General features: G+C 35.0%; 1 protein-coding gene across 1 annotated transcript; it reads left to right on the top strand.

Moving 5' to 3' along the window:
* The first annotated feature begins 95 nt into the window (after window positions 1-95).
* Window positions 96-23,314, top strand: LOC137393540 (dnaJ homolog subfamily B member 12-like). Its single transcript, XM_068080133.1, has 8 exons — window positions 96-228; window positions 6,457-6,634; window positions 13,941-14,086; window positions 16,859-17,047; window positions 17,606-17,673; window positions 18,690-18,799; window positions 19,222-19,388; window positions 22,766-23,314. Exons 1-8 carry the CDS (start codon window positions 96-98, stop codon window positions 22,873-22,875), a joined length of 1,101 nt encoding a protein of 366 aa, XP_067936234.1. The 3' UTR covers window positions 22,876-23,314.
* Window positions 23,315-26,827: the final 3,513 nt, after the last annotated feature.

Genomic DNA, 26,827 nt, shown 5'->3' with positions numbered 1-26,827 from the left:
CTTATTAGGCATCATGTTATTGGACGATGATCGCTCTTGGAGTTAGGGTTATCCAATTGGATGCTAGCATGATTGGATAGTTAGTTCGTCAAAGTATGGAGTCGAATAAGGATGACGGTCTGAAATGTCTGAAACGTGCGAACGAATTTTTTAGAAAACGATCGTTTGATGAAGCCCTGAAATATGCTAAAAAAGCACAAAGACTTTATCCTTCAAAGGAAGCAGATGGTATGAATCGCTTGTTTAATCGAACAGTTTCGTTGTAGCATCAACGAGTTGTCGGTATTGCTGGCTAATTTATTAGAATGTCACCGAGTTAAAATAAAAAATATGGTAAAATCAATTACTAGTTATGCATAGTTTCATGTAAACATGAGTTAATACATTTTTTATCAGATTGTTTTTGTGCATGATCATAATACTGAACATAAAATTTTTGACAGTTTTCCTTATTGACTCTCCTGAATCTTTTAGAAAGTCACTGTCAATGTTTATAATACGTGTAGTTAGGTTAAAATCATTTGGTTTTGGCTTTTGAATTAATAATTCACTATTGCTGAATGCAAATATTCATTATTTAAAGTTGTTATTATAGTCCAGATGCTTCAGCTTCTCGTATTCTGCTTGTCTTAGCCGTTGCAATAAGAATGAGTTTAGAGTAGAAAAAAGAGTTTATTAGTTTAGGGAATAGTATTCTGATTTCTGTAATGTCTCTGTCAGTGAGATATAGCCGAGCTAAGTAAATCAATCTTAAAATTTTTCATTTGTAAAAGTAGAAAAAGAAGTAACATTCTCAAGTATCCGCATTTTACAATAACTGACTCACCAAGACCTTTAATATTCATTATAAGTATAGTCAAGTTTTAACTAACCATAGTGTCGACCTTTCTAAATCATGAATGTCGGTATATGATAGATCTGGTCTAGACAATCTGCAATTTCTGCCAAAAATTTGTAAATTCGTCCTCAAACTTGCACCAAAAAATTCCTTTTTTGTTTATTAATGTTGATTATTCCAAAATCGAAAATAAAAGTACTCTATTATAGACTAGTTATACAGTATTTATATGCTTTCTCAAATTGTTGGAAAAACTTAAGTTTTGCAAAAAAAATTTAAGAATAATTTTGTACGCTAATGGACTGGTTATTTTAAAGGTTGACTTGCAATAAAATTCACATTACAGTTATTTGGTATCAAAAGATTCACCATGTCTTACTCTGTTGTGTTGTAGGTGCCAAATATGTGGAAATGTGATTACAAGCTCTTAAAAGCTCAAAAACGAAAAGCCGCTGTAGATTGGAATCATTTTATTTCTCTGACATTGTCATTACATTTGGTTATTGTTTTGGCACGTGATGTTCTCACGTAAATTGAAAGGCCAATAAAAGGCTCGATATATAAAACTTCTTGTAGCACTAGTTTATGACAAACACTTCGGGTTTTACCGAAGACCCCATATCAAATATAGATGCTCGCTACTATACAGTTTTGTTTCGGTTTGGTCTAATCGGCAAGTCGTAATCTAATCATGTGACCCAATACTTCGTAAATAATTTCTGCAGCACTTTTTGATTATCACAAATGACCACCAGGCTCGTCATGATTATCAGACAATGATATGTACCCCTTCAAGCTAAAGTTAAAAAATTAAACGAATTTTTACGGTAAGTTATAAGATATCACTGCTAAAAGTGACAGCATTACGATGACGATAAAATAGACGCGTAAGAACAATAGACATAGTTTTATTGAATGCGTGAAGTATATTTGTGAAAATATTTCGACGAATAAGGTTGCATGAAAGTGTAAACAGAAACCATCTCTCACAACTACATTACATTTGAGTCGTTTTTGAAAGAGAATCCAAACTACGGCGGTCTCGTGTGGCTGCGATTTTCTGTTCGTTTTGGAGCTTTTAAGAGCTTGTAATCACCTTTCCACATACAGTGAAACATGGATAACTCGCCCTCGGATATAGCGAACACATGGTTAACTCGAATGGATTTGCTTGGTCCATTCCCACGCGATGATAAATGGCTCTATATAACTCGAACTCAACACTGTTAATTCGAACTGTTTTTTGCCCAACGACTACCGAAACGGTTGCTATCGCTTTAGAAAATCACTTTATTCCAAGCCATAGAGGTAAACCTCAACTTTTCGTAATTCATAAGCGTCGTTATTACCACCATCGGCAAAATATTTTTGTCAACGACTTTTCTCAAGGTTTGGTGAAATTTGATTTATCCCAAACATCCGCGTAGCGATCGCCCTTCGGAAGCGAGGTAAAGTGAGGTAATCTGCATAAACTTCAAGAAAAATCGGCAAAATTGATCGTGGGTAAAACGCTCAAAAGAAAAAGATGTCTTTTCTTTTGAGCATTTCAACAACGATCAAGTTTTGCCAATGTCAATCTAAAAAACGTCCTGGCAATAACATCACCTCAAACAACAAACCAATCTCAAGTGATAGAAAAATCTCTATACTTTTTGATAACAACTTTTAAACTTTACATTAGAAGCATTTAATTTGAAACAAGCCATTTGTGCTTTTGATTTATATTATAGATTGTATATGTATATGTATCTACTAATAAATAAGTAAATACATGGACTTGTGACAGTGCTCTGATAACTTGAACGCTCTGATAATTCGAACACTTTTGCTCGGTCCCTTGAAGTTTGAGTTATCCGAGTTTCACTGTATTTTGCACCTACAACACAACAGAGTAAGACATGGTGAATCTTTTCATATCAAATAACTGTAATGTGAATTTTGTTGCAAGTCAACCTTTAAGCAAACTAACAGTTTGCTAGAGAGGGTTCTTTTCGGGCTGTGCACATGCAAATTCAAGCATCAGTAAATCGCTAAAGAATCGGATGTTCTTTTTCTGACTAATAGTTTGGTTACATAGTTCGTATAATAGATAAGGGATCTGCTCAGTTTTTTCATGTCTTAAAAGCATCCTATAGCATATTTATTATTTCTATTTATTTATAGTTTTGTGTTTGCTACTCCATCGTGCCAATAGGTTTCTATGAAGTAGTTTCCAATAGAAATGACAAGGCTGAATGAAAAAATTAATTATAGCAAAACATCCATTTTTAAGATTGACTAGATTCTATTGTGTTGTGGATGAAAGGTTCAGCAGGCCATGTAGGATTATAAAAGTAAGAAGTTGAACATCTATAATTGAGTCATACAAACTAACCTTGGCAACGAGAATGGTTACTGATTGTAATAGAAGTCTCAAAAGTACCCAATGGAATTTTTTTCATTTCAATTTTCATCATACTTGCAAAAGTAAAAGACTCGCTTAGCAAGAATAATTGGAGCTAGTAACCCCATGAAAGGATCTAATGATTAGGACAATATAGAGCGGCGCATTTGCTTGAAGTTTTGACAGATTTTTTGGCTATCACAGTTTAAGCAGAAAGCTACTAGTCATTGCCTATAAGATGGTGAACAATTTATTTAAGGTTTTTGAAAGATTTTACTGACACAGACACTTTGTCAAGTTTGGCATGGTGTACTTCTGTTATTCAAAACTTGCAACAAGGTTTTGGCTAACTACTGCGGCAAACAGAATGATTAGTGATCACACTGTGGCAGTGAGAGCTTTCAGTAAATCTACAAAAATCGGCCTGTCTTTAGGAAATCAATATCTTGTACTAGCCTACTCGGCAATGTAAACTTCACAATAAACCAATAAAATCTTTGTGCTTTTGATGCCACACCTTTTTTGAGATACGACTAAATTCATAGGCTTTTTATTTTTATTTAGTGCCAGCCCGGGTTAAAGCTATTTTAACAGCAGTCAATCATGCTAGCGTTGTATACATATGTGCGTGTTGCATGATTTATCTTATTTTAGTAGTTTGTTAAATCATCTAAATGTTAATATTTGTATCAGATTTTGTACAAATTGCTCTTTGATTTACACTTGAACTGCCAAAGTCTATCGATTGCATCACTATATATGGTAATCATCGCTACCACAATATTTACCGTAAAACTTTCATTAGAATACCACCTTTATTTGAACACTACCTCTAATGGAACACTACTATAGAAGAAGAGTTGAAAAATACAGCGCCACTCTTGGATTGAATGTGGACAAAGTGGCGGGCAAATTGAGGTGGTTCACTCTGATTCAAAGTCAATATGGTCTAACTCCTATTCATTGTCTTCAGATTTGTCCATAATGTGGTTTACAACCTTACAGACCTCAAAGCGTTTTGTGAACGATGAGAATACACTTCAGGAACACCATACGACATAATGGCAGGCATTGTTATGGCGTATTCTAACTTTAAAAAAATTAAAAACGTATATAAAACCCCAAATGTCCGTTTTTACAGTTGTTCGCTTTACAGTTTTTTCGAAGTTATTAATAGCTGTATCACACTAATATTTTATAATTTAACAAGTTCCTTGTTTACCTCAGTCTGGTACTTCAACATATATGAGAAACGGGGTAGCAAAATGCTGAGGCAATATATATTTTTAAAAAGTTGAAGAAGGTCCTCTAGACTTGTGATGCTTCTCTGACCAAATATTCTCTGACCAAATAGTTGTTACTTACATACTGGCCTATGTTATTATGCCCTGAAGTACTTACATACTGGCCTGTTATTATGCCCTGAAGTACGTACATGGCGGTCTATGTTATTATGCCTCTGACCAAACAGTTGTTACTTACATACTGGTCCATGTTATTATGCCTCTGACCAAACAGTTGTTACTTACATACTGGTCCGTGTTATTATGCCTTGAAGTACTTACATACTGGTTCATTTTATTATGCCCTGAAGTACTCACATACTGGTCCATGTTATTATGCCCTGAAGTACTTACATACTGGTCCATGTTATTATGCCTTGAAGTACTTACATACTGGTCCATGTTATTATGTCTCTGATCAAACAGTTGTTACTTACATACTGGCCTATGTTATTATGGCCTGAAGTACTTACATACTGGCCTATGTTATTATGCCCTGAAGTACTTACATACTGGTCCATATTATTGTGCCCTGAAGGACTTACATACTGGTCCATGTTGTTATACCCTGAAGTACTTACATACTCGCCTATGTTATTATACTCTGAAGTACTTACATGCTGGCCTATGTTATTATGCCTCTGACCAAACAGTTGTTACTTACATACTGGTCCATGTTATTATGCCTTGAAGTACTTACATACTGGTCCATGTTATTATGCCTTGAAGTACTTACATACTGGTCCATGTTATTATGTCTCTAATCAAACAGTTGTTACATACTGGCCTATGTTATTATGGCTTGAATTACTTACATACTGGCCTATGTTATTATGCCCGGAAGTACTTACATACTGGCCTATGTTATTATGTCCTGAAGTACTTACATACTGGTCCATGTTATTATGCCCTAAAGGACTTACATACTGGTCCATGTTATTATACCCTGAAGTACTTACATACTCGCCTATGTTATTATACCCTGAAGTACTTACATACTCGCCTATGTTATTATGCCCTGAAGTACTTACATACTGGCCTATGTTATTATGCCCTGAAGTACTTACATACTGGCCTATGTTATTATGCCCTGAAGTCTGCTCACTAAGCGTCTATAAACCTTGCCGTATTTGTAGGTAAAAAAGATCTAGAAAAGCTTTGAAAACGAATTTTGGAAATCTAAAACACCTTGTCTACAAGAGTTAGTTCAAAATAATAATACACTACATAAAGTAACAATTGAGAACAAAATTGTTTTATTTAGATTTTGGCATATAGGAACATGTTACGCTGAAGGCTATGGCACTATGAAGACACTTGACTTTTGAGTTGGTATAATATGAAATACATGTACTAGTGACCTTAGGTCTCTGAATACAGACAATGAATTTTAGCAAGTGTTGCTCTCTTCTTGAACATATTTAGATTTGCTGCTATTTGTTAAATTTTGTTTATTAATAAGCCTGGATTACTCTCATGTCCTCACATTTTCAAGGCTGGCGTGTGGCAGGATCTTTGTAAGCTCCATTAGTTATAATCTGTAGAGTTTAATTACTCTGAAAGTCTTTTTTCAGGCTCTGTGATACCTTTTCATAAAATTGTCATTTCATTGTTTGTGCTGCACTTTTTACTTTTGGAGGTCATACAGGTAGATTGTTGTTTATTTTATTCCGATCTTTCTGTTTAACACACTCTATTGTTGCGGAATCATAATCTTTTAGCATTTCTTTCACACGGTTAAACAGAAATAGAGAAGATATTGCTATCCGAGTAGTTACTAACTAGTTGTAAGTGATCACGAGTATTTCGGGTCGTCCGATAGTTGGTTAAAATGGATTACCAGGGATTCATCTGTCCACCCTTCCCTACCTTCTTTGCCAATTCTTCGCGCATGAAAAAATCTTTCATAGTAGAGCTGTCTTTCTAATGAAGACTCACACTTTTCGTTGCAGATTTGATTGTACGTATTGAGGCTGCAAAAGTGGAAGGGCCACCTTGTGCAGATGCTGGGGATGAAGGGGTGCGGCATAGGAAGAACAGCCAAACAACAAGTAATGGTGCCGCTTATACAGAACACTCGTCATCAGTAGAACCAGAGTACACGGCTGAGCAGTTGGCTTCTGTCAAACGGTTAGTGACAATCTGGCCGTGGTTTGTGTGTAGCAGGGGATAAGATGTCTAGATTGTTTTTTCTTTCTATGCAAGCCCACTTGCTCACTATCCATCTAATACTAAACCAAACCAATCGTATATCCTTCCGAAACCAAATTTTTAATAGCAGGGTTGCAATATGAAATGTGCTGCTATTGGTATATTATGCAACTAAACCAACCTTTGTGTAATATCTATTTGTATTATATATATATATACAGTCATACTTCGACTTACGAGCTTAATGCGTTCCGAGACTGAGCTCGTATGTCAATTTACTCGCATGTTGGTGCAATTTATTTATATATAGAACAATTAAATATATATTAATTGGTTTCTATACTCTAAAAATGCAAATAAAACACTCAAAACAAGATATTGTAACAGAAAAAACATGTTGGTTATTGTCCTAATTTACCACATGCTTTCAAAAAGCAACAAATAAAAAACAATGCAAGGAAATGTGATTAATTAAAATGTAAAATTAAATACATACAGTAGCAGCTAACGCTAGCATTTGCCAGGGAAGGAAATATAAGTCTTATTCTTTATTACAACAGTTGAATTTGATAAATTTAGATTTTATCAAAGTCTTAAAAAAAAAACTTAAAAGCAAACCTAAAAGCAAACTTTCATTTTTCGTAATTAAAATTTCTTCGGCGTTCATAGTTGGAAGTTTCTCGCTGGTTAGCTAATTTTTCCTTTGTTTCGCTTTCACGACTAGCCGGCCGTTTTAAGATAAACCTATGTAAGGACGTTTGCCTTTGTCGCCCTTTCAACGTGTTGCGATTAGGACGAACACTGGTGTCGTCACAAAGGAATAATGCACGACCACTAGCCAACTTGTCCGAAAGGCTATTTTTATAATTTTTATAGATAGCACTGGCCTTTTCACATAGGCCTTTTCGCTTTTATTGAAACATCGTTTCAGTTACGCTGTCACAGTTTATCTTTTATCCAATGCCTGAGCAGTCTCTCCATCAGCGGTCGTGAAGGTCGCTGCGTTGTTTAGAAACTATGGTTGGTCCTTTTGCAAACTAAATGCCCTGAATATAACCCTTCGGTTTGATAATTGTAGATGTATTTCTGTCATATTGCTGAGCTAGATCAATCACGCATACACATTTCGCATAGTTTACAATAATTTTCCGTTTAATATCAATTATTATCATTTGCTTTTTCTTTCCATTATCTTTCATTTTACTGGCAAACTTTCGGTCTACGCACCGTATTTTTAATTCACATAATTCTGCACTGAAAATTGCGCACAGAAAACACGATACAAAAGTATAACCTGAGTAGTTGAAAAATACAGAGTGATGCTGTTCTCATAAAACACCTCCGGCATACTTGGCAACTGACTCACGTGCTCGTATCTCAAACATTGCTCGTATGTTAGTGCTAAAACTTGCTTAAAAGCTGGCTCGTATCTCAAGTTTCTCGTACGTTGGAGCACTCGTAAGTTGAAGTATTACTGTACTAGAAGTTCCACTGTCATACAGCCCACGACCAAAGTGATATTGGAAAAAAGAAAGGGTACTGATGGTTGAGAAATGCAATATTAGCAGTCAAATGGCACTGCAGTGCAATAGGATAACTGCAATAGTAGCTGTAATGTACTGGGTGTGGGTGTTACTATATACAACAAATAGTAATAATGGAAGGAAAAGATTATATGTTTATATCTCTCCCCCTGCAATAGGAGAAATGCAATATTGGCCAATATTAGAAGTAAAATGCACTGATATTATTAGAATAACCAATATTATTAATATAGAAATAATATAAAACCCATGCACAATTTTGTTTACATTTCAAAACGTCATAGCTAAAAATATCACGAAGTTGTGATATTTATATAGATTTTTAGAAAATCTGTGCTACGTAGTCATTGTTCTGTAGTCATCCAAATTTATGATTAATTATTGTAATGATCTCATAAGAATCGTTAGAAAAAATATCATCGTCATTTCCTTTACTTACACTGCATTGGACATCAGTTAGAATACCAAAGTACTCAGCTACTTTGAAATCGGCAAAAATGAAACGATTTCCGTACTCCTACGTTAGTTACAGAAACCTTCTGCAATTCGACAATGCTATAGACTGGTGAAATGTGCACGTTATTTTTTTCGTGGAATACGCATGACTTAATCGTTCTATTCTCTGTCGCTCGGCGTTTTAATTTCCGGTCTTAACTTTAATAAAAGTGAGGCTTAGCAAGTTTTAATAACGATTTTCGGCTAAATAAATCTGTCTATTTATTTTATATATAATCCGATCAGATGGGTTAGTTTTAGGAATTTGCGGTAACCTTTCAAAGGCTTGGTAACATATCTAAATAGGTTTTTAAGCGTTTTGTATCATTATTATACTTAAACAACTTTACAGAAAAATAGTTAAATTTGTTGATAAGATTTCATTACAAGGGTTTGGTGACGGCCGTTAACGGATAATTTTTCAGGAGTTGTGTGCACTTGTACATTTATTATAAATCTCCCAAACCAATCGCTTCGCTCGTGTTTGGTCGTGGGACAATGTATATGTATCTAAATATGTATATATAAGGCATTTGTTTTACTGTTATATATACATCTATATATTTCTTAAAGTTGTCTTTTGTCTGCATTCTGGCTCTCAATCTTAAAATCTTGATGTAGAAATCCCGCATTCTGATGGATTTGAACTCACGACGAATTCATCGACAAGTTTCTAATCCGGGCGCTCTACCACTGAGCTAGAACGCCATAGTGATCCTTTATGTTTTCATATAACGTATACACCATGCGCGGGCTAATTATTTTAGCCTTGCGTCCACGAGTTACGATGCTTTTGTTCAGAAATATTTTAGTACTTAAGTATATGCAACGCGATGCTTATGCATCTTTTTTCGTTAGGGCTAATTTATTCGGCCTCACGATGTCGACAATAATTTATCTCAACTTAAAATTTGGCGATTTGTGTACTGATTATATACAGTGGAACCTCAGGTCTTGGACGCTTCGGCTCTTGACTAACTTGGTTATCAACCAAAGATTTTGAGATTTGTTCGTCTCGGATCTTGAACATAAATTCGAGAGCATGCACATTGAAATTGGAACAGCTCCGGGAACAGCATGTAAACATTGGATAACAAACGGAGAAGCAATTTACGCTTCATAAATTCTTTACAAAAAGGGGGAACCATCTAGGACGAAGAGATTTACCGAATAGATTTGCTAGAGAGACAACTCTTCTAGTCGAATCACCCTAAATTTTATTGGAGGAGGATTATCTTTCAAAGATGTGAAGTAAACGTGCCATTGCTGTTTATACTTTCCTTTTCCTACAATTTTTGATGTTACTGATCTGTTGCATTTTTTTGCTGTTTCATTATCAATTTCTGCAATTTTTGTCATTGTATCTTAACCTTTGATGTTTTAATGTTTACTTTTGTTTTCTTTTTCCATCATCATAAATAGAAAACCTTTTATTAAAATTAAGCACGGTCTATATCTACCTGTTTTTATTTATAGTATGCAGTATACACTACAGTTAATGTTGTGAAATGCAAAATACTTTACCAATGTTGTTTTCTCGCCTTGGAATGGATTAAAATTTACTTACATTCATTCTAATGGGAAAAATTGTTTCGGATCTCGAACAACTCGGTTTTTAAACAAAGGTTTCACTGCACGTTATTAAAAAATATATGTCGCTGAAAGTTATGAAATTTTAAATGTACAGTGGTTTAAAAACATTTACAGTTTTATTTATTTTTAATTTAGTTGTCCCTCACGAGACATTTTTCTCGAGATATGAAGTTTGAAAGTTATTTGTTTGACAAAGTTTGAAAACATTTACAGTTGTTTTTATTTTCTCTTTTAATTTATTTCAACTACACAAAACACTTCTCTCATGATATGTAGTTTGAAAGTTAGAATGGCAAATGTTGTTTTATATTAAATACAAATCAATTTTCTGTTCAAAGAATTTTTTATTACCTGGGTAACGCCGGGTAGCACAGCTAGTATAGATATACTTATAAACATTAGGTGCTCCTATAATGTAAATTCCACTTAACTTGAAGAATTTGTGCAAAGTTCTTGCTTCATAGTATGTAAAAAAAACTCTATATAATGTAAAATGTCAAGTCAGTGCAAGTTCTCAAATTCGATTTGAATTATGAGAATCCCTTGGTTAGCTCTAAAAATATTGCTTTCTCTTTTGCTGCACTTGCGAGAGAAAATAACGTACAGTGGACCCTCACCATATGGTTTTAATGGGTATAGAAACGCGTCTTAATCATCTAATGCAAACACCTCTAGTAAAAAACATCAAAATTTTATATATGTACTGTACATATTAAAAATTAGTAACCAAATAGTGTATCAACCTATTATAGTTACCTACAGTAACTTTAGTGTTTGCAGTGGTTATGATCTGCAATAAAATGTTCCATTACAATGTACTATGAACAGTGCGTACTGTAGAGAGTTAGTTACCATTGAGACAGACGTATAACATAAACATTGAGTTTTACTTAAATGAATTTAGCTTACTAAACTAAACACATACTTAAAGTTAAGTTTTGGTATGTATTACACTGAACTAAACTTCAACTTTGTCATTGTCTAAAGTTTTATCACCTATCTGTTTCTGGTTTCGTTTTCCTCGCAACAAATAACGTTGAACTGAGTGAAAGCGAGCATCGTATCTCTTCAGGCATTGTGTGAGGGATTCCGGCAAATAGCATATAGGCATCTTCGTTATTCCGATGTATTCAGCACACCTACTGCCAAATTTTAATTTCGAAAAAAACTTGTTGATTTTGTATGGCGAAAAAAAACTGTACCGTAGCTACTATACAGCCAGAAAATTGAAAAGTTTGATTTAGATTGTTCTTATATAAAGTGCCAATGGGATGAGTTTGGGATGATCGTGGAATGAATTGCTTACGTTGTAGTATCATCTACTGTTATAAAACCTTGTGGACAAAACCTAAATTATATGCTTGAACTAGATTAAGGAAGTAGTAATGTGTATTGTAATTGGCTGAATCAATAGTAGTACTCAGGGTTTAAGCAACCTAGCTAGTCCTTACATTGCAATCGCTCATTGACCATTTACCCTTACATGCCGAATTCATTTCAAGATCGTTGATATATTGGAGCAAGTATGTAATCTCAAAAGATGATTCCGCTTGATTGATCTGAAATATTCAAATTAGTTTACGTTCTTGTATATTAGTCAATTTCAAAATAAGATTTATTGTTGTTAAAATAAGTTTATTTTAACAAATTGTATGCCAATTTTAATTGTCATTTTACCTGTACCTTAAATTTAATGGAAGATAATCACATCTCATGAAGTTCATTGTGTTCATTCTGGGTATCGACATTTTGATTTTTTAATCACCTGATTAGAAAACCTGTGATTTGTCAGTCTAACCAATTTCATTTCTACACCATGATATTTAGGAAGAGTTGGCTAATCTTTTTATACAGGTTTTCATACAGTTTATTCTGTTAGGACAGTCTTTAGCAGATATGGGAGTATGTATGATCCTATTAGGACAGTCTTTAGCAGATATGGGAGTATGTATGATTCTATTAGGACAGTCTTTAGCAAATATGGGAGTATGTATCGTCCTATTAGGACAATCTTCAGCAGATATGGGAGTATGTATGGTCCTATTAGGACAGTCTTTAGCAGGTATGGGAGTATGTATGACCCTATTAGGACAGTCTTTAGTGGATATGAGAGTATGTATGATCCTGTTAGGGCAGTCTTTAGCAGATATGGGAGTATGCATGATTCTATTAGGACAGTCTTTAGCAGATATGGGAGTATGTATGATCCTATTAGGACAGTCTCTAGCAGATACGGGAGTTTGTATGATCCTGTTAGGTCAGTCTTTAGTAGATATGGGAGTATGCATGATTCTGTTAGGTCAGTCTTTAGCAGATATGGGAGTATGTATGATTCTGTTAGGACAGTCTTTAGCAGATATGGGAGTATGCATGATTCTGTTAGGTCAGTCTTTAGCAAATATGGGAGTATGTATGATTCTATTAGGACAGTCTTTAGCAAATATGGAGTATGTATCGTCCTATTAGGACAATCTTCAGCAGATATGGGAGTATGTATGGTCCTATTAGGACAATCTTTAGCAGATATGGGAGTATGTATGATTCTGTTAGGACAGTCTTTAGCAGATATGGGAGTATGCATGATTCTGTTAGGTCAGTCTTTAGCAAATATGGGAGTATGTATGATTCTATTAGGACAGTCTTTAGCAAATATGGGAGTATGTATCGTCCTATTAGGACAATCTTCAGCAGATATGGGAGTATGTATGGTCCTATTAGGACAGTCTTTAGCAGGTATGGGAGTATGTATGACCCTATTAGGACAGTCTTTAGTGGATATGAGAGTATGTATGATCCTGTTAGGGCAGTCTTTAGCAGATATGGGAGTATGCATGATTCTATTAGGACAGTCTTTAGCAGATATGGGAGTATGTATGATCCTATTAGGACAGTCTCTAGCAGATACGGGAGTTTGTATGATCCTGTTAGGTCAGTCTTTAGTAGATATGGGAGTATGCATGATTCTGTTAGGTCAGTCTTTAGCAGATATGGGAGTATGTATGATTCTGTTAGGACAGTCTTTAGCAGATATGGGAGTATGCATGATTCTGTTAGGTCAGTCTTTAGCAAATATGGGAGTATGCATGGTTCTATTAGGACAGTCTCTAGCAGATATGGGAGTATGTATGATTCTATTAGGACAGTCTTTCGCAGATATGGGAGTATGTATGATCCTTTTAGGACAGTCTCTAGCAGATATGAGAATATGTATGATCCTGTTAGGTCAGTCTTTAGCAGATATGGGAGTATGTATGATTCTATTAGGACAGTCTTTAGCAGATATGGGAGTATGTGTGATCCTATTAGGACAGTCTTTAGCAGATATGGGAGTATGTATGGTTCTATTAGGGCAGTCTTTAGTAGATATGGGAGTATGTATGGTTTTATTAGGACAGTCTTTAGCAGATATGGGAGTATGTATGATTCTATTAGGACAGTCTTTAGCAGATATGGGAGTATGCATGATTCTGTTAGGTCAGTCTTTAGCAGATATGGGAGCATTTACAATAAACAAGAATAATAAAATGCAATACACTTGTCATTCAACATTGATAGAATAATGTCACTTCTAAAGTTGAACATAAACACATAAGTAATGTTACAATAGTCCGCATAGTTACCTACTTATGATACATTTTATTTTTTGACTACAGGATAAAGAAATGTAAAGATTATTATGAAATTCTCAACGTATCCAAAGATGCCACAGAAGCAGATTTAAAGAAAAGCTATAAAAAGTTGGCACTAAAGTTTCATCCTGACAAGAATAAAGCTCCTGGTGCTACAGAAGCTTTCAAAGGTGAGGTGTCTGGTCGAGATCCTTTGCGGTTACATATAGTTTTGTTTTTAGTAGAGTGGAGTTGAGGTGGCTCAGCTCAATACTTGAAGTAATTTGATTTAAGATGTTATCTTTCGGGCTACTAATTCTTTCGTGAACTGGTTAGTTGGGTTAACTATTGTTAATATGAAAATACAGCTTTGTATTACCAATCATTGTTTTGAGGTAAAAAAAATTTTGAATTATCCCATGACCAAACGAGCGGATACGAAGTTTGGGAGTTTTTATGATAAATGCATATGCACACAACTTACGAAAATTATTTATCAGCAATGAGACGAACCCTTCTATTAACATTTCATCAACAAATTTAACCATCGTTTTGTAAAGTCGTTAAAGTATAGTAACGATACAAAACACATTTAAACCTACTTAAATATGTTACCAAGTCTTTGTAAACCATCGGTATTATCTTAAAACTCACCCATCTGATCGGATTATACACAAATAGACAGATTAATTTGGACAAAAATTGCCACAAAACGCTTGAAAAGCTTGGTTTAATAAAAGTTAAGACCGGAAATTGAAACGGCGGTCGACAGAGAATATAACGATCAAGTCGTGCGCATTTCACGAAAAAATAACGTGCACATTTCACCAGTCTATGGCATTGTTTACTTGTAATCGAATTTATTCTAAGGTTTCTGTAATAAATGTAGACCGTTTGAGGCGTTGACCGATTTATATGTACGAAATTGTGGTACACAGTTTATCAGCTTATGTTTTTGTCTAATCACCGAAGGCTTCATTATTTAAAACGTTTGCCAAAGTTCTTTACAACTTATGTACAAGCTAGGGCTGAACTACAACGCCCCATTATGACGAGAACCTTTTTTTATTTTGCTCCAATTTGCAGAAAACTTTCAGACGCGTGAACGCTCATACCTGCTGCAAAATTGTGCATTGGTTTTCCATTATTACTGTATTACTATTACTAAGTTTGAATATTCTTTTTGATACTTCTTGATATTGTTAGCTATGACGTTTTTAAATGTAAACAAAATTGTTCATTGGTTTTCTATTATTACTGTATTACTATATTAATAATATTGGTTATTCTAATAATATCAGTGCATTTTACTTCTAATATTGCATTTCTCCTATTGCAGTGGGAGAGATATAAACATACATGTATAATCTTTTCCTTTCATTATTGCTGTTTGTCATGACCAAACACTTTTTTAAATAGATTTTCTAAAAATCTATAAATATCACTTCTTGATATTGTTAGCTATGACGTTTTGAAATGTAAACAAAATTTTGCATTGGTTTTATACTATTACTAAATTGATAATATTGGTTATTCTAATAATGTCAGTGCATTTTACTTCTAATATTGGCTTACTAATATTGGCTGGCTAATACTTGCTTTCTGTTAAAAATCGCTATCAAAACCATTCTACATTCAATGCAACCAACTTTCAAACTGTGTATAGTACCCAGTAGCTTGCCATTTTACTTCTACTTTTGCATTTCTGAGTTATAATAAACATATTTCCTTATCGTTGTTGGTAAAATACATACATTACAGTAGGTTAGGCCTACAGCTTAAATTAATATTTTTTTATCGTTGTAAAACAGGTTTGAGATAGTAGTAGATTAGGTGTGATGGTTTGTGTGATTAGGTGTGATTTATTATTGTATTAAACCAAGCTTTTCAAGCTATTTCTAGAACATTTCTATTTCAAACAAGTCTCATTTACACTATACTCTGTCAATTCCTGCTGAGAACTACTTTTTCAACAACCAACAGTACCCTTTCTTTTTTCCATTATCACTTTGGTCGTGGGCTGTATGACAGTGGAATTTCTAGTATACTATGAATGGTGGGACAGTATTAATAATATTGTAAGAGTTGGTGAGATGTTAACCATCGGGTTGTTGTGTGTGTAGATTTTACCAATACGGCATTTCTCTCTTTACAAGTTGTCATTTCGACACGAAAAACAGATTTTGTTTTTTATGGCGCTGGTTTAGGCAGCCCAAAAAAAAGATTTTCATAGTTTGACTGCCGTTCTGCGTCTTTACCTAAATGCTTGAGGAGTAGACTTGCGTAGGCAACCGCATCGCCTCTCATAGATTGTGTTACTAGATGTTGGTACAAAATTAAAATACAACATGCTGTCAGTCATGAAATCAACATTCATCACATCCTGATTCTGACAAGATTGCACCTGATGCATTCTGCTCCTCGTATCGCTACTCTGTGGGATTATTCAAAGGGTATGAATATGTCAGTCACTCATCTAAGCATTCGGGAAGTCATAGCACTTTTTTGCAAACAGCACCAATGGGTATTAAATTTAACATCGTAAACACTGTTAAGTTTGTTAAGCCTGGTATCGCTTGAAGGGTGAATAAGATGGGTGAATAAGATGGCGGTGTTTAAGCCTGAACCAAGTTGCTGTTGCCATTACACACTCTCAACAAAGGCGGCCATTACACACTCTCAACAGAGGCGGCCATTACACACTCTCAACAGAGGCGGCCATTACACACTCTCAACAGAGGCGGCCATTACACACTCTCAACAAAGGCGGCCATTACACACTCTCAACAAAGGCGGCCATTACACACTCTCAACAAAGGCGGCCATTACACACACTCAACAGAGGCTTTGTGGAGTGTGAATTACGAAAGGAATGAAGAGTTCAACCAATTACATGACTAGCAGTCGAATATGTAAGATGTTCTGGCTGTAACAGTTGAATTTACGTTGTTGTTATCTTGCAGATATCGGCAATGCTTATGCGATCCTCAGTGACCCGAGTAAGAGGAGACAGTATGACCTCTACGGAGAACAGGAAGTGCGGCAACCGAGAAGAAGAAATGGATTTCGAGGCTATTCTCATGAGTTTGAGGCCGAAGTGTCTCCTGAGGAGCTTTTTAACATGTTTTTTGGAGGAAATGCATTTACTTCATGTGAGTAGATGTGCCAGATGAATATAAATATTTCATTAATTTGTCACAATTAGTGCTGCACGATAACACGATATAATTCGATGTGACGATATATTTCAGTGGATGGTTTTATATTTGGCCAGTTTTTAAGTCGATATGAATATCGAAGCCGATATTTTATCGAAATATCGGCCGATTTTATTTTGCAAAATGGAGTCGTCTATTCTCCTTATTGTAAAGAGGGACAACTCCTGTTTTTCAACCATCATTCTCTTATATCGTTCATTTTAAAATCTAACACTACATATTGAGAGAAGACAACTCCAATGTTCGATATTTTTCGATATTTGATATATTTTGAGACCAAATAATCGAATGTACATGCAAAGATATCGTGCAGCACTAGTCACAATTCACCTGCCCATTGATTTATCTCCCCTTTCCACTTTACTTGGCTCTACAATGTTTGTGCAACAAGTCAGGTTGTATAGATAGGCTATTAGTAGTTAGTTGTACAAATTAGTATTCGGTGAAGAGACATGGTTGTCAGCCTTACTCATTCATCAATCCTCTATTTAGATCACCGGCAGATGAGACCTCGATCTCAACAGGAGACTTCACATCGTCGGCAGCATCAAGGAAATGATGTGAGTATTTAATGACGTCGCTTTTGTTTGGTAATGTGACCATCATTTGATGACATCATCATTATTTGATGACATTGCTTTTATTTGATTACATGACTTTATAGTTTCCACAGTTGCCACTCACTTATTGAGTTCAAGCGAGGCTTGCTTATTGTAACTTACCGTAAAACCTCTAATTTACCGCCACCTGTATTTGACCACTACTGCGAGAGGCGGGTTGAAAAATAGAGCGCCGCCCTCTATTTGAGTGCCACCTCCATTTGACTGCCACTTTGACTATTGTTGATCTTTATGAACCCATAATATCAAGTGATCAATAGAAAAATGCCCACAAAATTGTATTAATCATGAATAACAATCAATTATCTCGTCCAGCTCCAAAGCTTTTCACTTTTTTTTGTTAAAACTTTGAAAGCAACACCGTAGAAGTAATCAATAACGGTCTCAGGCTAATAGTAGTTCCTTGTTTAACACGGTCTTAATACTTCGAAATACATGTACCTCTATGAAAAACAGTTTAAATTTTTGTTGGTAGATAAACTTTGAAAGCAATACCATAGAAATAATTTATATCTGTCCCAGGCTAATAATAGTTCCTTTTTACTTTGAAGTAGCCTACGCATATGACAAACGGTTTAAATTTACGATGGTAGATGAACTTTCAAAGCAATGCCATGGAAATAATTGCTAACTGTCTCAGGCTAATATTAGTTCCTTGTTTAACGCCATCCTAATGCATCGAAGAACATGCATATAAAAAAGTGGTTTGCAAGTTTTGAGCCAAAGGTGACACAACGCAGCTGCTAGTTCCTACAACGCCTAATAATTGTGTGACAAGAAAATCAATTTGCAAAACATATCGTAAAACCTCTAATTGAGCGCCACCACACCACTAAAAGCACCCAGTTGTGTCACAGACAGCTCTGTAATAGTTCTTGTTGCGGGTACAAGTGTTTTCAATGGTGTAGCTTTTATGTCTGTCGACCGTGCTGACCAAGACTATATTTGTGTTGCAGAGCGTACTTTCAGCCTTCTTTCAGCTATCTCCAATCATCATGATGATAGTTATATCACTACTGAGCATAGCTCTGCAAGGAGATGATGTCTATAAGTTTCACAGTAGCTCGTAAGTGTCAGTAGCACCTTACACCACATTCCTGTGCTAATTGTGTAGTCATTAGAAAGAAATATCTAGCTGTATATTTTGATCGTTTTTGATAGTTGATCTTACTTGGTACCAGAAGTTTTCGCTCCGTTTTTAATTTTTCAAATTTAGCTTGAAGTTTTTATGGTTGGAAAGTATGAGCTGAAGAACTCCTAACTTTTCCGTTGAAATCCTTTTTTAATTTAGCGGGAGTAGAAAACACCGGGCGTAAAATAATCAGCCATACCATGATGGTTTGCTTACAGGTAACATGTGATCGATAGTAGATATGACGCTAATGTCCATGCCACTTATCACTTTATAATAATGGCATAAAATATATGCCTAACTTTGAAATCATTCTCTTGTCTCATTAAGTAGAAATATACTACATATTTTTTCAGAAACTATCCCCATCAACGGTCAACGGCGGGGCTTCATGTTCACTATTACGTAAAAGATGGCTTCAACCAGGCATATTCCGGAAGGTCTTTACAAAAACTAGAAAGAGAAATTGAGCAAATATATATCAACAATCTTCGAAATGAGTGCTATAAGGAACAGATGCAGAGTAAGTTAGTCCGCTGATAGGCAGGGCTCGGGGTAAATTACTAGCATTAGTTTAGCTCTCACTTTGATTAATTATTAGCTCTAAGCAATTCTGAGTTAGTTGTTAAATGTGTCCAATCAGTGCCAACCATTGTCTCTGAGCGTCAACTCAAACACGGCTAGGTGAGGCATCGTGTTTTACCAAGGGAGTAGCAGTTAAATCGCTGCTTCATCATGCTTTCAAAAGTCCTTTAAAGCGTGTCAAAGAAATCAACATAGTTCACCTTTCAAGGCCAAATGAATAGATATTTTTATACACTTAAAACATTAAAGAGTCTAGTCGGTATGTTTGCTGCTGATTACCAAGGAAAGATTGGTTGACGAAACAAGCTTAAAGGTTGACTTGCAATAAAATTCACATTGCAGTTATTTGGTATTAAAAGATTCACCATGTCTTACTCTGATGTGTTGTAGGTGCCACATATGTGGAAATGTGATTACAAGCTCTTAAAAGCTCAAAAACGAAAAGCCACCGTAGATTGGAATCTATTTCGATGACGTAGCCACCAAATTTGGTTATCATCTTATCACATATGTTCTCACGTGAATTGAAAGGCCAATAAAAAGCTCAATATAAACTTATCGTAGCACTAGTTTATGACAAACACTTCGGGTTTTACCGAAGACCCGGTATCAAATATAGATGCTCGCTACTTTACATTTTTGTTTCGGTTTGGTCTAATCGGCAAGTCGTAATCTGATCATGTGACCCAATACTTCGCAAATAATTTCTGCAGCACTTTTCGATTATCACAAGTGACCAACAGGCTCGTCATGATTATCAGACAATGATATGTACTCCGTCAAGCCAAGGCTAAAAAATTAAACGAATTTTTACGGTGAGTTATAGGATATCACTGCTAAAAGTGACAGCATTACGATGACGATAAAACAGACGCGTAAGAACAATAGACATGGTTTTATTGAATGCGTGAAGTATATTTGTGAAAATATTTCGACAAATAAGGTTGCATGAAAGTGTAAACAGAAACCATCTCTCACAACTACGTCACATTTGAGCCGTTTTGGAAAGAGAATCCAAACTACGGCGGTCTCGTGTGGCAGCGATTTTTGTTCGTTTTGGAGCTTTTAAGAGCTTGTAATCACCTTTCCATATATTTTGCACCTACAACACAACAGAGTAAGACATGGTGAATCTTTTTATATCAAATAACTATAATGTGAATTTTGTTGCAAGTCAACCTTTAATAAAGTTTATTCTGGAGCTATTCATAAAGGTTGATACAGCGGCTTTTCATAACAAACTGATATAATAAGGCACCAAATAATTAGACTTATAGCGAGTGCCAATATTTGCAGTCTCTATAAAAAAGACTCGTTCTTAGTGATTGGTTTGAAGATTTTATGGTCCATCATCTTGTAGAAGGTTAAATTAGATGTTGGTGTAAGACTTATATGCTAGCAAAAATGAACTCACTCCAGATTGGTGTTACATTTCAACTATACAGTGCAAACTACTTATGAAATTTATTCATTCCGGAAGACATACACGAGGCACGCATGAAGACAAATTACATAAATACATGTAACAGTTAAAACCTGTAATGAATACGTGTTAAAATTATATTACTGCATAATAAATAGAAAAAGTACTCGTGTAAAGTGAAAAGGACAGAGAAATAATGAATATAAACTATGATTGGTTTGTTTGCGTTCTGGCATTACTATAACAACTATATTCATATGAGCTGAAATCTAATTTAATATACTGCAGTCCCAAAATATTTGGTGATATTCTCAATAATTCCTCTCCAGCTAGTACTCAGAAAACCATAAATAGTTTATGCTGATTCATTGTGTCTCGTTACGTTCTTATGAAAAGGTACATCTTTGGTTTTGCTTACGCATGAAATCATTTACCCACACAATTACCTACATAGAGTGGCCATAAGTGTGCATTCAGCTAGCTAGCCTTGTTTTTGCATACATGGTATTTTTCATTATTCCATATACATTCGTGAGTGAAAAATGCAAGTGTTTCCACTGCCTAATATGGTTTAGTCTGTTCATCTGTACATTTTATCAGCGATAAGCAAGTTGTCTTCCCGTTGACCATTCATTGAGACGATAATTTCAACAAAAAAAATTGTTTGTGGCAATAACAACGGCGCACACACTTTTGCCGTATATCCCTGCATATAAGCCGCTTCTAGAACGCAAAGATTTTTTGCAAAACTTATGGTCTGCCTTATATGTATGTAACTCTGATTGAAAGCAAATGACATGACATGCTAATTAATTTTAACAACTACAATTCGAACCTTTATTAACTGAACTTTTAATAAAAGTAAAACAGCAATAATGATTACCACTATAATGAACTCTTTTCCTACCAAATAAATTTTCATAGTAACGAATATTCAGTAAATCAAATATTTGGCATTGGTATGTATAAATGGTCATAACATTTCATCAAATTAATTAGCATAAAATTGTACATTATTTGATGCCGTAAAAAGGTCACAAATGTCTTGCAGAATCATTTCGGACACACTTGTCCTCCCCATACTATAGTGGTAAGTTGTGCGTGTACCGAGTTAGACGAGTTTCCACTATTACTATTGTAGCTTGAAAATTATAAATTAAGATATTTTAAAAATAAATACTCATTGTCACTACTACTATAATCACCCAATATATAATCATCGGAAGTCCATTAATCTAGAATTAGTGAAACCTGTATAGCTGTAATGCTTCTGATCATCTCGAAGAACAAATTGCTATAAAAATGTGCTTTTGAAAAGCGAACCTAACATCAACATGAGATGCAAACATGTTTCTATTGGCTCAACACAAACAGATGATCGTTTGCTTTTGATTAAATGGAGAGGCGATAAGCTAATTATGCAATTACTCACCCCTCAGAAATGTTTTGTACTAAGCTTACAAAAGCGGCTGCGTTTTTGCGACCTACTCTGATAGATATGTACGACGTGTTACAATTTATAGGGTCCGCTTATATGCGAGATAGGCTTATATGTGGGGATATACAGTAAGTGTTCAAAAGTGAAGGAAAGGTTTTTTGCAATGGTGTCTTAGTTAAAAATATGTGTAAAAAAAAGATTTTGCAGTTTGTTACTGTATTACAACAAGTTATTGCGCTAATATGGGTAGAGTTATAAAAGTAACAAGTTTTTATAACCCTTTTTTATATAGTTTTGATAAGTAATAAGTTTATATAAGTAACCCAGATGTGGCTGATTCTACTTGTTTCTGGATGTTTTGGGCTTGGGATTTTCAGTTCTCTACTTGAGACTATTCTGTTGTATTAGAGTAGTTACCTCGTTATTGAAATCTGATTGACTCTTGATTGCATAGGAGAACAACTCCGATGGAAAGCTCGCTATCGGAACGATGGCAAGGCTTATGAAGAGGCGGGTCATATGGAAATGAGGAGTTGCAAAAGACTAGAAGAAGTGTATGGCTGAACATGATACAGTAGCTTAGGTTCTTGAACTACTGTGTCGCCTATTAGGGTGTTCAGTCAGATTTAACTGGGCACGTTCCCTAATATTTCTCTTGCAGCCTGCACTGTGTGCTATATATCTGGCTGCCACAGTGATATATTTATCTTACTAAATTGCTTATATGTTCTTATCTATAGTGTACAGATTGGATAAGAGCTGCCAGTTGTATAACTGGTGTGACTTTTCTAGCCTCTGTTTCCTATGTCTAGAATGCATCTATTTTTGTCGACCAACTCCCCCAAACTAAACTGAAGATCACTTGAATTGTGCGTTCCTGAAAAATACTAACGGTTGTATTGTGATGCCTATTCTACCAGATGGCATTACAGCAGCACTGCACTCCCTGACTTTCTTTTATATGTTGTGCAACTAATTTCGTATTAAATTGTAATATATACTGCCTGTAGCGCTTATTTATTGCTTTGAGGACTGACCTGTCAAGGGAAAGAAAATTTGGTACATTTTATTGGTACACAAAATAGAGTATTCATAATACAACATACCAAATTATCTTGTCATGGTTAAACATCAGCTAAGATGAAATAGCACCCTAAGCCTCCGTGGTATTAAATCTGTGTTGGGTCCTTCATCATGGATGTTGGGTATGGTGAGCCTAGTAGTTACCCCATCACATCAACTAGTTACGAGCTACCGGTATCTAAGGCAATCGTTATGGGATATAGTCTAGTGCCCATTAAAAGTTGTGTAATCTAGGGAAGCAGGAATACTTGTGGTATGAAATTCTATTACGTACTACCAAAAGTGCTGCCACCATTCTGTGTTGTTAGAATTTTAGTATACAGCTAATAATGCCAATGTGATTGAAGAACAATAATATTTTATTATGTTATCATACCCTTATGTTAAAAAACAGTCAATATGAAAAAACTAGCGTAAAGTTATTTCAGAACTAATCTAAGAAACCTAAGGGCATTAACGCTGAGCAGTGCAACTTGTTCCAATAAATCTTCCAAAGAAATCACATTGGGAGTTGTTTTATATTGTATCAATGTAAGACGATTACAATCAGATCAATTATTTGTTACTCTCAATTTACCTACCTTACAGCTCTGTCATTCCAATTTATTATGAAATGGTAATTGTGGACTAATGCTTGTATCTGATTGCTGATAATGTAGCCACCACAATATGTGTAAGTATCACACTAAGACAGTCATATTGATACTGTAAATAGAAGATGCCTATTTGTAAAACGATTGTTGGCATCAGTTGAATCATTAGCTGTTACATATTGCTTCATCATCTATACATATTTCTCAATGTTGGTATGTGTGTCATTCCAGCTATAATAGCTATTAAAATTTTGGAATAGAAAGTCTGCGCTCTGATGGATTTGGACTCACGATGAATGCATTTGCAAAGTTTTTATCCCGGCGCTCTACCACTGAGCTACAACGGCATATTGACCAATATGTTATCATATACTGTAGAGTGTAGACCCTAGGCACACGGTAATTATTTTAACACTGCTTCCATTCACTGCAATTTCCCTGTTGAGAAATATTTGTCTCTCAAGGTTCAATTACTACATCTGGAGTCATCTGTGAGGCTAATACTTCTCACGTCGACAATTATATTATCTCCGTAGGAAGTGCCTCGACATTTTCTGTCCGTTCGGTTAGACAAAGACACTACGATATCTCATTTTTACATTTGTAACGGTATCGAGAGGTACCAGTATTGTCGTATTCAAAGTTTTGATAGATAGCTTCTAGTAGAATAGTAACCTTTTTTATATACATACACTTATATGCAAGAATTGTTATTATTAATTCAACATATTCAGGATTTTTATTTTGTTTTCTCAGTTCGTATTAATTGTATAATTACCAAATCATCTTTTATTGTAATCGTAGCAAAACTGACTTAATTTAGCTATTACTTGCTAATTATTTCACGTTCATATCTAAACCCTTTTATAGTCGTTTTATTTTTTTTAATTTATTTGACCTGCGCAAAACATTTTCTTTATGATATGAAGTTTGAAAGTTATAGCTGCTTGACAAAGTTTGAAAGCCTTTACAGTTGTTTTTATTTTCTCTTAAATTATTTCAACTACTCAAAACACTTCTCTCATGATATGCAGTCTGAAATTTAGAATGGCAAATGTTGTTATATGTTAAATACAAATCAGTTTTCTTTTCAAAGAGTTTTAATTACCCGGGCAACGCCGGGTAGTACAGCTAGTAGACCAATAAAAGATTGTTGGTACATGTTGTAGGTACAGTTGTCGATGCATATTATATCCTATTTGCAATAGCGATTTGTATCATAGGGAATTTGAAACTTCAAAATCACTCGATGTAAATATTATTACGTAATTAAAGAAACGGTGAATATCTTAATAACAAAATAAGTTAACAATCAGTAAACACCATTAAATGTAAAGTTTTAACAATTTTTCTTTAGAAATGCCCTAAACTCAGTTTGAAAACATCTTCAACACTCTTTAAACTTGAGTTAGAACAGAGCTCAGTGTTAAACAATGCGCTCTAGTTATGTTTGGAGTTGGTGATTTATGTTTAGTTTTTTTTTAATTTCACTCATATTGTCTCACTTCATATGTCGCTAATGTTAAGGAACCTTAAAATTGGTCTGTTAACTTTTAGAGAGTTTTCAAGAGATCACTAAAAACTCTGTAGATTTGGAGCTTTTGAATAAAACCACCACGTCTTTTATTTTTACTTGATCAAAACATGGCACTGAGAAAGAAATTGTTTATTTTATTTAAAAAAGATCTTGAATGGATTTTACTAAAGCTGTAATTCTCAAGAAAGAAACCATGTCAATTTGAAGTCATGTTGGAACTGCTTGATGCAGCAATTTCTTTGTATATATGCAGCTCTTGCTCTGGTTGGAGCTTTATGTGCATCTGGGGAAATAACTATGGCAGTGTCATCATAAATGTATGTAATATGGTGACTATACAGCTGCCATGTTCAATGATCACATGGGAACTATGGTTGAGAGGGATCTACTATGGAAATAGTTCAAAGGAGTTCATTTTCAACCTACCATCGTCATTGATGCATGCATTGTTGCTATTGACTCATAACTGTGCTATTGCCTTTGAAAGGACTTTTTAGTCATCTTTCTGAGAAAAAATACCAATGAAAAAGCCAAGAAAAGAGTGAGCATAAAAGGCTGGTCCTCGGTTGCAACTGGTCATATGCTCTTTGCTATGTAAATTAAACTTGAACTCAGCTCATGTGTGATATTAGGCTATTAGCTTCAGTACCCTATTTTAAAGTTATTTGTTACGGAAACAATCGTACAAGCCCCACAGCCATGAGCTTCTCACCTCTGTTCAACCATTAGTTGTGGAAAAAATCAGTCTTTGAAGCGTTAGCTCAAAATACATGGTGGCATGCTTTCTCCAACCATCACAATGTTGCGAAAGTGGGTAAGGAGGTCATTGCACGGAGCTTCCGCAGCCTGGAAGGAAACGACATGTGTATGCATGCATTCTCGTCTACACTAACAAATTTACTAAAAAACTAAGTTTAGTACACCCTGTGTGCAAGTTTACATGATAGCCATCCTTTTAGATTTAGATTCTACATGAAAATTACAGTTTGGAAAATGAAGAATATCTGAAGCTGCTTTTCATCAATGCTGTGATTTGAAGTTGAGCTCGACATGCCAACGCTGTGAGATCAAATCTTTACTACCATTACTGTGATAGCCGAGCTTGGGTACCAAGTATTGCACCAAACTATGGATAGTCTTGGTGTAGCGAACCTAATCAACAACACAAGAGTTGTTGGAACCGGGGCTGCAAATTTCGCATTAGGAAAGTAGGACTAGAAAGTAAATATTATCTTTTAGTCTCTTAAAGTTCCTTGCATGTTTTTTGTCACACTATTGCTAGGTCATTTAGCTCATCATCACT

This window comes from Watersipora subatra, chromosome 4 (genome assembly GCF_963576615.1).
Source record: "Watersipora subatra chromosome 4, tzWatSuba1.1, whole genome shotgun sequence".
Lineage (NCBI taxonomy): Eukaryota > Metazoa > Bryozoa > Gymnolaemata > Cheilostomatida > Watersiporidae > Watersipora > Watersipora subatra.
Note: the sequence above shows the minus strand (reverse complement) of the source record. Positions and strands in the feature narration are given on the sequence as shown.